This window comes from Callorhinchus milii, unplaced genomic scaffold, assembly GCF_018977255.1.
Source record: "Callorhinchus milii isolate IMCB2004 unplaced genomic scaffold, IMCB_Cmil_1.0 Scaffold1, whole genome shotgun sequence".
In the NCBI taxonomy this organism is placed as follows: Eukaryota; Metazoa; Chordata; class Chondrichthyes; order Chimaeriformes; family Callorhinchidae; genus Callorhinchus; species Callorhinchus milii.
In genome coordinates, this window is record NW_024704742.1 from 31583789 (window position 1) to 31597133 (window position 13345).

Sequence of the window (13345 nt, forward strand, 5' to 3'; positions counted from 1 at the left end):
AACTCCAAAAGTACCTCAATAAACATTCTGGGGTTCCCAAGCGTTGGCTATTGCCAATCCGTGCCTAATAATCTCTGGTTTTAAGTATAGTGCATTTCTCTAGGGAGAGTATATGCATTATTTCCATGTGTAGGGGCATTACATATGTGGTTTGGATATTCTTAAGCATGGTGATGAGTTTCTGCATGTGGCAGACATGTGGCAGATTATTAAGTTGCACCTGCTCTGAAACTCATTTCAGAAACTGCTCCAAAGATCAATCCAGAATTTTAGCAGTTTACTCTGACCAGTGAATGAAGACCCATATTATAGTCTCAGCCCAGGTTTCCTTTTAGAGCATCCACTCCCCACTCTCTCTTTCCTTTTTCTGTGGGGGAAATTGCTGTTTTATTTATTCATAGACGGAAATGGGAAACCTTTCTTAAAACACTTACCATCAGAAGACTGAACATGGTCTGTCCAACGTTGAACCCATGGCGCCAGTTGTGGTAGGTGATTTTTCGGTATCCTTTACTTAAACTGTATATAAAGCGCACTAATACCTGCAAAATAGCCAAAGGACATGGCAGTCATTTCACAGGAAGATGAGAGGCTATATTTAACCAGCAAACACAGATACCAGAAAATGCTGATCTATGATTCAGAAGCTGATGTGGAGATTCTGCACTGTGCGGTGCCAGATTGGTGTTCTTGTCATGATTTCAACAAGTATTTATTCCCTCACATTGTCTCTTTTTGGACCCCATGTCACACACTATCGCAAACCAAGAGCAGCTAAATTATTCCTCGTCCCCCGTGAATGTTATTCTGTAGCCCACCAGTTGGAGGTTTGTGAGAGCTCCTTTTGGTATACTCACCTACAATTAACCTACAATTCCCCAGCTTACACTCGCCTCACAAGCGAGAGACCTGGGTTTGATTCCCGGGTAGGGCGAAATCTTAGTCAAGTCTTCTTTCTCCATACGCCTCTGTTTAACTTGCAGTAAATAAGAACCTGGTAGTTAGTCGATTGGCAGATCGCTTTTCCAGGGGTAATATTCCCTCCAAAATAATAAATAATAATAATTTGGTCACTCAGTCCATGACTGTTTGTGGGACATTGCTGTGCGCAATTGCCTGCCACATTTTGCCCACAAAATACAGTCAAATGACAGTATATCCTGTGAAATACTTTGAGACATCTCAATGACGTGATAAGATGCTAAATAATAATAATAATCCTTGCATTATATATAGCACTTTTCATGTCTTCTCGATGTCTCAAAGCGCTTCACAGAATAGACTGTAAAGTGAATTGAACGTGTATTTGTGGGCAAAACGCGGCAGCCAATTGCGCACAGCAGTGTCCCACAAACAGTCGTGAATTGAAAATGACCAATTTATTATTGTTTTGTTTTGGAGGGATTATTATTAGGTGTGTGGAGTAAGGAAACTTACCCAAGGTTTCGCCCTGCCTGGAATTGAACCCAGGTGTCTCATTTGCAAGGCGAGCGCTCTAACCACTGAACTACAGGACTCCACATTGTTAGAGAATGCAATCAAATGCAAGGATTATTATTGTTATCATTATATGAGGCCTGAAATTGCATTTAGCCTTCAGCAGTGAGACTGTCTTGATAAATTCTTTAATTTAGTTTTCATTTGAAAGTCACGTTTTTTTTTAAGAAATGCAAAAAACAGTTTTCAAATTAAGATTGGATTTAAAAATTTGCCAATATCTGGAAAAATCTTACATTTTGAGACAAAATGGTTTTAAAAGCTAAGTCTAGGTGGTAGCTCATGATGGTGGTGAACTATGAGTTTCAGCTCTGTTATTTGTTATTTATCCAAGGGAGCATTGGGGGATTTTGGCTTGGACATTGGGACAAATGCCAATCTCTTTGCAATTACGTCCACCTAAACAGACTGATGGCCTCAGTCTAATGCCTCATCCAAAGGTTGGCACCTTCAACAATATAGAGCACTGTACTAAAGCATCAGTCTAGACTATGAGCTTAAATATTGTGAATTGAACCCGTAACCTTACGACTCGAAGATGAGAGTGCTACCAACTGAGTCAAGCTGACACCTGTAGTTGTGTGATGGTGTATGAAATGGGGACCAAAGAGGGGTAAACGGAGACAGTAAATAATAATAATGCAACCTGCAATCAACTGCAAGAACTGTATTGAAATAATACACCAGAAGTGAAGGTGTGAATTTCCATTGATATTACAAATATGGACCCAGATGGTAGCTATAAAGCTATTACTTTCTTTCATCTGTTGTTAGTGAGAAGCTACTTGTGGGCCATGGGGAGGGAAAGCCTGCGAGTACAGTCCAAGATGGATTAATCATGTGAGTCACCCTTTCAACTTTTTCTCCTCCCAAGAATAGAAACCCTTCGGGGAAAATGAACGACTGCTACTTCTATTTGAACTGAAAACCAATAAAAAAGGAGGATGGAAGCCCCCAACAAGATGGGAGTCTGCAAAGAGGAATACTTAGAAAGAAAGAAATTGTGTTAATCTTATAAAAGTGACACCTCACCCCACGCAAGTAGAGTTCATCTCTTCATACTCTACTGAGCTGCTTCAATAGCTACTACCATAGTGAACTAGGAACTCCTCTCCCCCACCCCCACACCACTACCCAAGAAATGCAGAAAATATAAATATAAATATCATTATTCCTAGTTTAACATAAGCAATGTTTCTTCCTTGACAACCATTTTGATAATTTAACTGCACCATTCCAGTATACTAATCCTATTCTTTTCCCAAAACTGCATCAATTGTTACTTAAATGAGTCCAGTACCCTGGCCTCTACTTGCTCCCTTCATAGAATCATAGAGTTATACAGCACAGAAGGAGGCCATTCAGTCCATCGTGTCTGGGCCAGATAAACATTAATAAATAATAACAATCGCTGCATTTGTGGAGTCCTGTGTTTAGAGCATTCACCTTGAAAGCGAGGGGATCTGGGTTCGATTCCCAGGCAGGGCAAAACATTGGCCATGTTTGCTTACTACACACGCCTCTGTTTACCTAGCAGTAAGTAGGAACCCAGCTGTTAGTCGATTGGCAGATCGTTTTCCAGGGGATTAAAAAAAAATTGGTCACTCAATCCACTACTGTTTGTGGGATAGTGCTGTGCGCATTTTGGCTGCCATATTTGCCCATGAAATAAATAGTTAATTAGTTTTACAGTATATTCTGCGCCATATCAAATGCAAGGATTATTAAGGATTATTATTGTTTGATATAGCACCTATAACATTGAAGTTACTCAATCAAAGTGCTTCAAAAGGAATTCTTGTGAATTGTAGTGAATGTGTATTTGTAGACAAACGTGACAATTTGCACACAGGAAGGTCCCACAAACAGTCAGGAAACCATAACTAATCTCTGATGGCTTGTTGGCTAGGACACTGGGCCACTTCTCTTTACAAATAGCAATATGATGTCTTCTAAATTACCTGATCAAGCAAATGGCACCACAGCTTAATTCTAAAACACGGCAGTCTTTCAGCACTTTGAGCTCAAATTCTCGACTTGGGACTCGACCTTCTGACTCAGGCAAGAAATACTTCCTGATATCTGCCCTAAAATTGCTCTTCAAACCATGAACCTGTGCCCTCTTGTTCTGCTGTCTTTCTGGGCCTGAGTCTCACTGAACTGTATCTCTGAAACATGGTAACTCATAAACCTTACCTCTTACTGTGTTTAGCCTGTTTTCCATTAAAACAACAGTGACAACAATTTACATTTATGTAGTGCCTTTCACGTTGCGAGAATGGCTCAAAATGCTTCACACAGCTGACTATTAATGTCCTTTCTTATGTATGGACACCAGAGTCTCACTCACCTCTCGAGGAATGTGGAATTTGTTCACAACTTTTATCTCGTAATACATCCTAATGCCACACCTCACAAGTTCCAGCTCTGTGCGTTCCAAATCACTGAATCTGAATTCATAGATTTCAAATTCCTTAGGATCCGGGAGCGCTTGATCCTGCAAATTAAATAGAAAGATGGAAAAATGTGCAACACCCTGCAGTCTTCACAGAAACAGTATTTTTTTTCAATGAAACACGATGGAGTTACACAAATGATCTTGTCGCTATTAAACATATCCACTGCAGTGCAACATTCATTATAAATCTTTCCCGGAGGTTGGAAGGAAGGAAAACTAACTGGGGTCTCTCTAGGGTTGAATGACTCCAAGAATCTGGAGCTTCGAGCTCTCATCATAATAATAATAATCATCATAACCTTGTAAGCAGCATAACTCTTCTCAGCCTCTGCACCATAAAATATATGGGAAGAAATTCTACCCGGTCTAGGTTTACTCTAGTCGAAAAGCCTTGGCTCGTGTCACCCTGCACCTAATGCTTTCTGGAATTATACGTCAAGGAGCATGATGCGTCTTTCCAGGGAGAGAGTGTGCATTCCATTCCAACAATCTCTGAAATTTCCATGTGTAAGTGAGATAAATGGAGTTCTCAGTTTGGTTTGGAAGCTCTTAAGCATAGTGATGGGTTAAGTAGCATTTCACAGCTTCCAAAATTTGGCAACCTAACTTTGCTGGGATTTTCTGTGGTTGGTAAAAACTGTCTGTGTTTAAGAATTTGCCAAATTCCAGATCAAATTTCTCCTCCATAAATCATTTTTCCCATTCCTATTCCTTGTATAACTGGAGGCGATACAGTATTAACTTGCTCCCAGCAGTAAAGACCAGTTGCACTAGCCCAATGTAAGACTGAAGAGGGAACCAGCAATCAGGTTGTCTTCTTACCAGTAATTCTTGTAGCTCATCTTCGTCACATTCATGCGGTTCCTTTTTGAAAACTTCTCTCGTTGGCTGATAAGAAAGAGATTTGATTAAAACAAAACAAGTAGCTGAAACACAGGCAAATAACAGGCAAACATTGAACATTGTTCAATGCAATGCCTCTTTTGAAATGTAACGTAATTCTGCATGTCTGGTCCATTTAATTGAAACTTTTGAAGGATACATCGAGATCTAAACTGTAAAATCCACAAAGGAATTCCTAAATAGTGAATTTTGGATGTGTCTAATGCTAACCTTCTGGAATGTGATTTGGATGTTGATCTCAGCCGTGACACAGAGGCTTGGCCCTGACTCGACTCAAAACATGACAACAAGACACAACACAATACATCCATCCATGATTTGCTAGTTACAATTCTATCAATTGTGATTGTCACATTTTAGACCCAGTTGTCAATATAAATGCAGCTGAACAAATGATGCAGCCAAACTCGTGGGCCTGTATAAATGTGACAGCCATGGCTTTCCCAATGGTTGGGGAAGGTGCATCTACAACAGCGATTGGGTAACTGCAAGTTCCCACCCCCAGGTTGGGTGCCCATCCAGCTTTGTGAAGTGCTTTCAGACAACCTCCCCGACATGAACCTGTGCCCTCTTGTTCAGGCGCTGTGTGAATGTAAATTTAATTGTACTGTATTGTAGTGAGCATGAGCACTCAGCTTGCTGGGCGCGTGCAATTCTAGAGGCTTTGGGTTTCATATTGTGAGATTTTACAAGGTCACAAGATGGTATTGGATAAAGAAGCATGTTTGATATTATCCTTCCTGAATATCCAACTTGCCATTGATCTATTACAATGTCAAGGTGTTTCAAAGGATACTCAGAAAGTGAATCTGGATTGGTGACAATCACTATGAGACACATTGTTATATCACTCGTAGAGTGTCACTGTGATTCAAACATCTTTTCCCACATCCAAACCAATAAAAAATAGTTGAGATTTTTTCACACAGATTTTTTCACATGTCTCTGAGGGAATATTGATAATTGCAAAACAATTACCAATATGTTCTGAATTTCTTTATTGCTGCACTTCACATGGTACAGCACCATTCCTTGCGCAATGTCTTTCCGGAATTCCAGTTTGTTCATTTTATCGTACGTATCTGTGTTGAGAACAGACCAGCCGAGGAACTGCGTCAAGGACTGGAAATGAACAGAGGGAAAAGAAGTGAAGCATAGACTCGTGAGCTGTAATGTTCAACTGAAGATGAACATGTGAAATGAAATGCGGAAGAGTCCAAATCTTACTTCCATGAGGACTTCGTCCATTTCATCAAATGGTTTGCCATCCTTCCTGTTGTAAAATGTAGCTATTCCAACAATTTCTTCCTTCTTGTTTACTATTGGCATCGAGAGGACATTTTTGATAACCCACCCTGTCTCATCAAATGATTCTTTCTGAATAGAAGAAAAATATAGGGGTCAAAAATCAGATTCTGTTCCTTAATTACACGTTCTGGAATGCTACACTGTGTGAGGGACACTAAATAAATGCAAGTTGTTGTTGTTGTTAATTGGCACTGGTGAGAATTAGAAAATGTTACTAAAAACAGGTCCTTGAAACTTGATAAATTTGGGACTGAACAATCCCTTCCCTGACTTCAGGAGGAGGTCTTCTCCTTCAAGCTGTTTCAGTCACTATCCTTGTTTTCCGTACAGCGAGTGGATATATAGTTTTTATTCCTAGGTGTACAAGCACTAATTTTTAACATTTTTACTTTTAAAATAATTTTTAGGAAGAGCAGGCAGATTATTTTTCAAAAGTCATTCTATCTAATGGGTCAGAGGAGTTGTGGTAAAGTCCATACAGGTACTCAGTGAGGTGGTGATCAGCTTATTTTGCTTCCTTACAAAAATGAGGGCTGATACTATATGGAATGGAGCATTTTCCTAGTTTTTGTGCCCTGTTGCAGGACCAGGTATGTCAGTCTGGTAGCGTTCAGTTGGTAGCGCTCTCGCTTCTAAGCCAGAAGGTTGTATGTTGAAGCCCACGTCAGGACTTTCTAGTCTACTCTGGCTGACACTCCAGGGGGGCACTGCATTTGGTAGAGATGCTGTCCTTCAGATGAGATTCTAAACCAAGGTCCTATCTCTATTCAGGTGAACAGTAAAAATCTCACTGTTTGAAAAAGAAGGGAGTTTCTTCCAGTGTCTTAGCCAACAATCCTTCAGATGCAATTGGATCAATCACGTTATGGCTGTTTGTGGGACATTGCTGTGCACAAATTCGCTGCTACGTTCACCTACAAAATACACAGTCACTGCACTTCACAGTAAATCATGAGAAGGGCTTTGAGATGATTTGCTGCTGTCATAAGGTGCTATACCAAATGCAAGGATTATTTTATTATTACTGAATACTCTCAGGTCAGAAATAGTACAGGTCACCACAGATTAAAGTTTCTTCCGCTCTGTCACAATGGTTTATCTTAAATCTGAATTTAGAATAATACCTTCAATTGCACTGGTAAGAGATATTCCACTTTTCACACCAGCCATTGTTATGGTCTGTCTAAGTGAGATTGGCTGTGGTCTCCCACTAAAGGCTATTTAGTGGAGTCATGTAGCTCAGTAGTTGGAGCACTCGCCTCGTAAGCGAGACACCTGGGTTCAATTTCCAGCAGGACAAAATGTTGGATAAGTTTCCTTGTCCACACGACTCTGTTTACCTAGCAGTAAGTAGCAACCCAGTTGTTAGTCAATTGGTGGATTGCTTTTCCGGGGATAATAATTAATAATTCCTTCCAAAAAAAATAATAAAAAATTGGTCACTCAATCCACAACTCTTCATGGAACACTGCTGTGCGTAATTGGCTGCCGTGTATCGCCCATAAAAAATATACAATCAATTCACTTTACAGTACATTCTGTGAAGCGCTTTGAGATATCGCGAGACGTGATAAAGAGCTACATCAAATACAAGGATTATTATTATTATTATTTAGTACCTGGGCTAAGGCTGCCCAAACTGAATTAATTTGGGAAATTTTCATCCAATCAAGATTCGACTGCATGAAGGCTCACCTCCCAAATGTGACAGTTCAGAATTTGCAGGCGTGGCTGACAATACATGTGCAAGTGTTCTGAGTTGGGCTAACCATGTGCAAATGCATTCTACAATTCTTCATATTGGTTATTAATAACATAATTAAGGATATTTGTAAGTACTCGGACACAGTGAATCCAATCCGCAAATTTTTCAATCAGTTCTTTCCCTTGGGTTTGAAGTATTCCCATGTCACGGTGTTTTTTAATTAAAGAGTGAGAATTATGTATTTTACCTGAAATTGAAACATTTCATCGACTGCTGCATTCATGATGTTGCAGATCTGTAAAGACAACAATTGCGCACCATATTACTGAGGACAAGGCACTTAAGTGATAGCTTTAATGATTGCAAGAGACTGAGAATGGCACGAAGGCACAGCAAACTGATGCTTCAAGGCATTGTGTTGGAAGCAAGTAGCTGGAAACAAGTGCCCTGCTTTGTCTCCAAGGTGATTTCCCATATAGCAAGCTACCAGCCTTAGTTGCCACCAGGAAGCATCAAGCAATGGGAGATGGAGAGAATTGGAAGATAGATCACCACCCAATTCTTCCTAAAGAGATATCGCATAAATTCTTTCAAATGCAAATCAGATCAATGTTCAAAAAAGATGGATATTAAAGGTTATGGGGAGAGAGCAGGAGATTGGGATCGACTCAGGTGGAGCTAAACAGCAGCACAGAGTTGATGGACCGAATAGTGTGTTTCTGGGTTGTAGTATTCTATGTTGATCGATTGATCGAGGTTCAATACTGTTATGGTAGATTTTACGTAAAACAAATTGCATTTGGTTCAAAAACAATGTTTCGGTGAACAAAACTTACAAAACCACTTTCTGCAACATAGGTAGGTAGGCCACTGCTTAGGGCCCAGTGGTCAGCAGGAGGGGTCCTGAATAAATCACAGAGGAAGGCACAAGTTACACAGCGTCATTAGATCTACAATAATAATAATAGTAATAGGCGCTATATGTTAAGAAACAATTCAGCTTGGTGAAAATGGAGTTGAAACCTACGGAATGACTTTGATTTCTTCTTTCCCGTGCAGAATGTAGTCAATGATTTTGTAAAAGCTTATTTCCTGAGGAATAAAAGATAGTTAGGACGTTTAATGCTGTCAGAATTTGTGCAGAGCAAAATGCTCTCAGAATCTTTTGAATGAAATCAGATATGAGACATACTCTGCCATCAGGTGTTCTTGGACCTTGGTAAGGGGGCACCTCCCCCATCTGCTCAGGCCACAGGTCAAAAAATTCCTGCAAAAGGAAACAGCGATTAAGATTTTGTTGCATCTGTTATTACAGAAACCAATGTTAAACATGATGGGTAACCTGAAATATATTTTAAAATACATTGCTAGGAAGTTATTTAAGTTATTTAAGAAGATGGTATTCGATCCAAAAGGATAACAAACTGTCAAGGCAAGCCTCCTGCTTGACCCTGTCCCTTCTGCTCCACCGTCAGCGCCAGTGCTTTCAGCCACTACACCCCGAGACTCTGGAACTCTCTCCCTCAATCCCTCTGCCTATCAAGATGATAGGATTCCACAATGATGCAGTGCTTGAATACAATAATATGACAGATAATATGATCCAAACCTTTTCCTTAGTCATATCTAGAAGTCCTACTGAGTATCTTTCACAGTTCAGATAGGCTCTCACTGTGTATAGGGCCTTGTGAAACTGTCGCTCAATGTCTGTCAATTCCTCAAATACTTTGTTGGCTGACCATAGGAGAACCTATAAGAATGAAATAAATAAACCATGTCAAAATATCAAACAAATCCATACACCTGGGTTGTATTTGATCTTGAGGCAGGTAGAAATTGTTCAGTGTTTTGAAATCTCTACGAATCTCCAATTAAAAGTATAGTTGAATAATAATAATAATCCGTTGCGTTGATACAGTGCCTTATCGTTTCGTTGAGACGTCTCAAAGTGCTTCACAGGATTTTCTGTAGAGTGTCGTGACTGTATGTTTGTAGATGAGTGCGGCAGCCAATTTGCACACAGTGATGCCCCAAAAAGAGCCATTAAGTGAATGATCAATTTTGCCTGGGGGCATGACACTGGGAGAAACTTTCTTCTCTTATCAAATCGTGCCTTGGATTTTTTTAACATCCACCTGAACAGGAAGACGGGTGTGCCCTCTGAGGATATAGCGTTCCCCAGCAATAAACTGGGGTGTCAGCCTAGGCTGTGAGTTCAAATCGTGAATGTCAGGACCTAGCAAGACTGGGACTGTGATATGTTAATTCTAACCAGTGTTACAACCAGTATTAATTCTGACATAGATACTGCAAATTTCCCTTCTGTCCCCAAATCCAATGAAGTGGTGGATTGAGCTACTCAGAGGTATGGTAAAGTCTCAAGCTCTTTGCTCCAATAAGAGAATTCTGCATGATGAAAGCATTCAGAAATTATCTCACACTTTGGCTATCGCTATTTCCATCTTAGCATAGTCCATTAATGGAGAATTTTCTGTGGAAAACTCACAAAATTAACAGTCTAATTGCAAGAGCTTTGCCCATTGTGCTTAGTGTAATGCTACTTCTTTAAGAAAGTTTTTTCCACTCATCGGCAGATCAATTCTAAAAAATATTCAATAAAAAAGTAACTTAGAACGCCTAAAATTTACAAAACAAAAATATTTTCCTCAAAGTGAAATAAATAGTCAGTGCTGACATCTGGTGGCCAATAGTATATGCAAAGTGGCTGCCATGTTCCGCTGCAAATTAAAGTCACTATTACTCATTACACTTGACAGTATATCCTGTGATGTGCTTTGAGACATCATCCTGACCTGAAAGGCACTATATCAAATGCAAGGATTATAATTTATTATAGGAGGAAGTTCACTCATGTTCACACTGTATATTACATGTTAAACCCCGAAGACACTATATATTTTATGTTAAACCCCAAATACATCACATATGCTGAGGAAACTTTTTACCTGGCCCCTTCGCGTTTCACAGCTATGAAGATAGGTCAGATGAAAAATTTTGAGGTTCAAGGTGGCAAAGTTGAGGTATTTCAAAAAAAGCTAGAAAAGGAAAAGGTATAGTTTACAATCCATGGATACTTGAATACACACATCTTTGTGTTATCAATCCGCACCAAGTCATTCCTTGAAAGACTTACATCTTCATCTTCTTCATTAAAATAAGGACCATCTATTTTATTTACGGCCATGATCACAGCAACAACGTCTTTGCCGTTCATTATGGGGCTGGCCAATAAATTTCTTGTAGTGTAGTCAGTCAATTGATCGGAAAAACTACTGAAGAAGCTGCACTAATTCCAAGAAGAAAAGAAAGAACACATTAATGTCCTGTGAAAGAGAGAGAGAGAGAATTGCACATGACAAATAGTTAGGAGCACTATCATTATGCCCTGGAAAACAAGACATTTATAGGTATGAAGTGATATCCCTTTAGAATAGTAATAATGCTTATATTTGATATAGCGCCTTTCTTGTTAGGAGAACTTGTCAAAGTGCTTCATAGGAGATACTGTAAAGTGGAGTGACTGTGGTTTTGCGAGCAAAGATGACTGCCAATTTGCACACAGCAGTGTCCGAAGTGCATGAAACAGCCATGAAGTGAATGAATGATTTTACTGGGGGATTGTTGATCATGACATTGGGACATTGGGACATCCCTTTTTTTTTCAATAGTGCAATAGGATTTTTAATGTCCCCCGGAACTGGCAGACAGGACCTCGGTTTAATGTTTCATCTGAAGGATGGCACATCCAACAATGCAACACTCCTCCAGCACTGCATTGAATGTCAGCGTAGACTATATGAGCTCCAAACCCCAACATTGGGACCCACAATCTTGTGACTCAGAGGTGAGAGTGCAATCACTGAGCCAGATTGACAAACGCAGATGTTAGAAGATCAATAACAGTATTTATATAGTGATTTTCATGGAGGGTAACAATTTTGAAGCATTTTACAGAGAAGGTGAAATTTTACAGTGATGGTGTTAAGATGAAGATCAGGGATCCAATCTTTACAGGAGTTTCTCTTTTAGACACTGGCATCTTCACAATCTTTTAATCAAATTTGCCAATCAAGCATTTATTAAGCAGAACTTCTGAGGTTCTGAGTTGATAAAAACAGCCTTTCTTGAAGGTTATTTTCTTCCCTTTCTCTATTGGACCTTTGACATTTTTATCAATAATAATGTTGAGACATTCTGGAAACAGTCCATCCAGTTTTCTCTTGACTTTGCTCACAGCAGTTCAACTGAGATAGAGAACTTATAATGTGGGGAAGTGTGGGTAAAAGACTACAACATGGCATGCTTCAGCATACTGAGGCGCCAATGCATTCATCATCAAACTGCCTATTGTTTGTGTGCAAATTGGCTGCCATACTTGTCTAAAAATACACAGCAAACTCTGTGAAGCACTTTGGGGCATTTAAGATGGCACATTAAATGAAAGTATTATTATTATCTTACATTTTAAAACAGATTGGTTTTGCAAGCTAAGACTGGGTTAAAGTTTAGGCCTCAGTGTCTTTAAACCCTTAATAATAGGAATTACAAGCTATTAGTAGATAGATGGTACATTTTGTGCATTCTGATTGACTGGGTTGTGAAAAACATTTCATCCAAGATTGATATAGTTATAAAATCTTATAATAAAAATGCTAAATTGCTATTTGAATTTAGAAACGATACCTCGATCAAATTTGTAAAAGCTATACTTTATTCTCCAACAAGCCTTGCTTGGGATTGGGGATGGTCGTCTACAAAATACAAAGTTACTCCACTTTACAGTGTATCCTGTGGAACACTTTGAGACTTACTCCTCATGTGAAAAGTGCCATATCAAATGCAACTATTGTTTTATTGTGTTGTTATGTCACCTTAATTTGAAGTGTTATCTAATTGTCCTCTAACCCAGCACAGAACCTTCTGAAGACAGTAACATGGGAGGTTCCCACCAACAATAAATCATTTCCTCTGAATCTAATTGTGCTGCTTATCATTGAATGTTCCTTTCGATGAAGATCCAATTTTTTCAACACAACTGTTGACGCAGATGTTGTTCGATGTAAATCTGCTTCATAGTTCATATTGAAGGAGTTGGCCTCCCTCTAAAGGAACATTCAATGGTAAAGATCAGAAATAGTTTGCCTAAGGAAATGGCAGGAAAGGCATCATAAAATATAAAACATGTTTCTGTTTCAAATGGAGCATTCCCTTTACTTCTTATAATGTAGTTGCAAGATATTTGATAAGAATCCCATGATCTGATCAATCTCCAACAAAATCCCACCACCTGGGAGCTTCATTTGATTACTCATCATGGTAAAGGAAATATGTCAAGTTGTCCATTACTCAACACATTACTGAGTTCTAATTTGCAGATTTGTGTAAAATTTGCAGGATAGGTTGTCATGTGCTAACTAACACACATAGGTACCCTTAATTAGGTAATGAATAAT

General features: G+C 39.2%; 1 protein-coding gene across 1 annotated transcript in view; it reads right to left on the minus strand.

The window, feature by feature from the left end:
* The window catches only part of LOC103187952 (phosphodiesterase 6B, cGMP-specific, rod, beta), a 28562-nt gene that overhangs the window by 10474 nt on the left and 4743 nt on the right, over window positions 1-13345 (minus strand). The window contains exons 2-13 of the mRNA XM_007907704.2: window positions 11026-11178; window positions 10838-10927; window positions 9481-9621; window positions 9064-9138; window positions 8899-8963; window positions 8708-8774; window positions 8119-8166; window positions 6086-6235; window positions 5837-5980; window positions 4778-4843; window positions 3848-3994; window positions 435-542 (exon numbers count right to left, since the gene is read on the minus strand). Of these exons, the coding sequence (XP_007905895.2) occupies window positions 435-542; window positions 3848-3994; window positions 4778-4843; window positions 5837-5980; window positions 6086-6235; window positions 8119-8166; window positions 8708-8774; window positions 8899-8963; window positions 9064-9138; window positions 9481-9621; window positions 10838-10927; window positions 11026-11178 (1254 nt within the window). The remainder of the gene's footprint in view (window positions 1-434; window positions 543-3847; window positions 3995-4777; window positions 4844-5836; window positions 5981-6085; window positions 6236-8118; window positions 8167-8707; window positions 8775-8898; window positions 8964-9063; window positions 9139-9480; window positions 9622-10837; window positions 10928-11025; window positions 11179-13345) is intronic.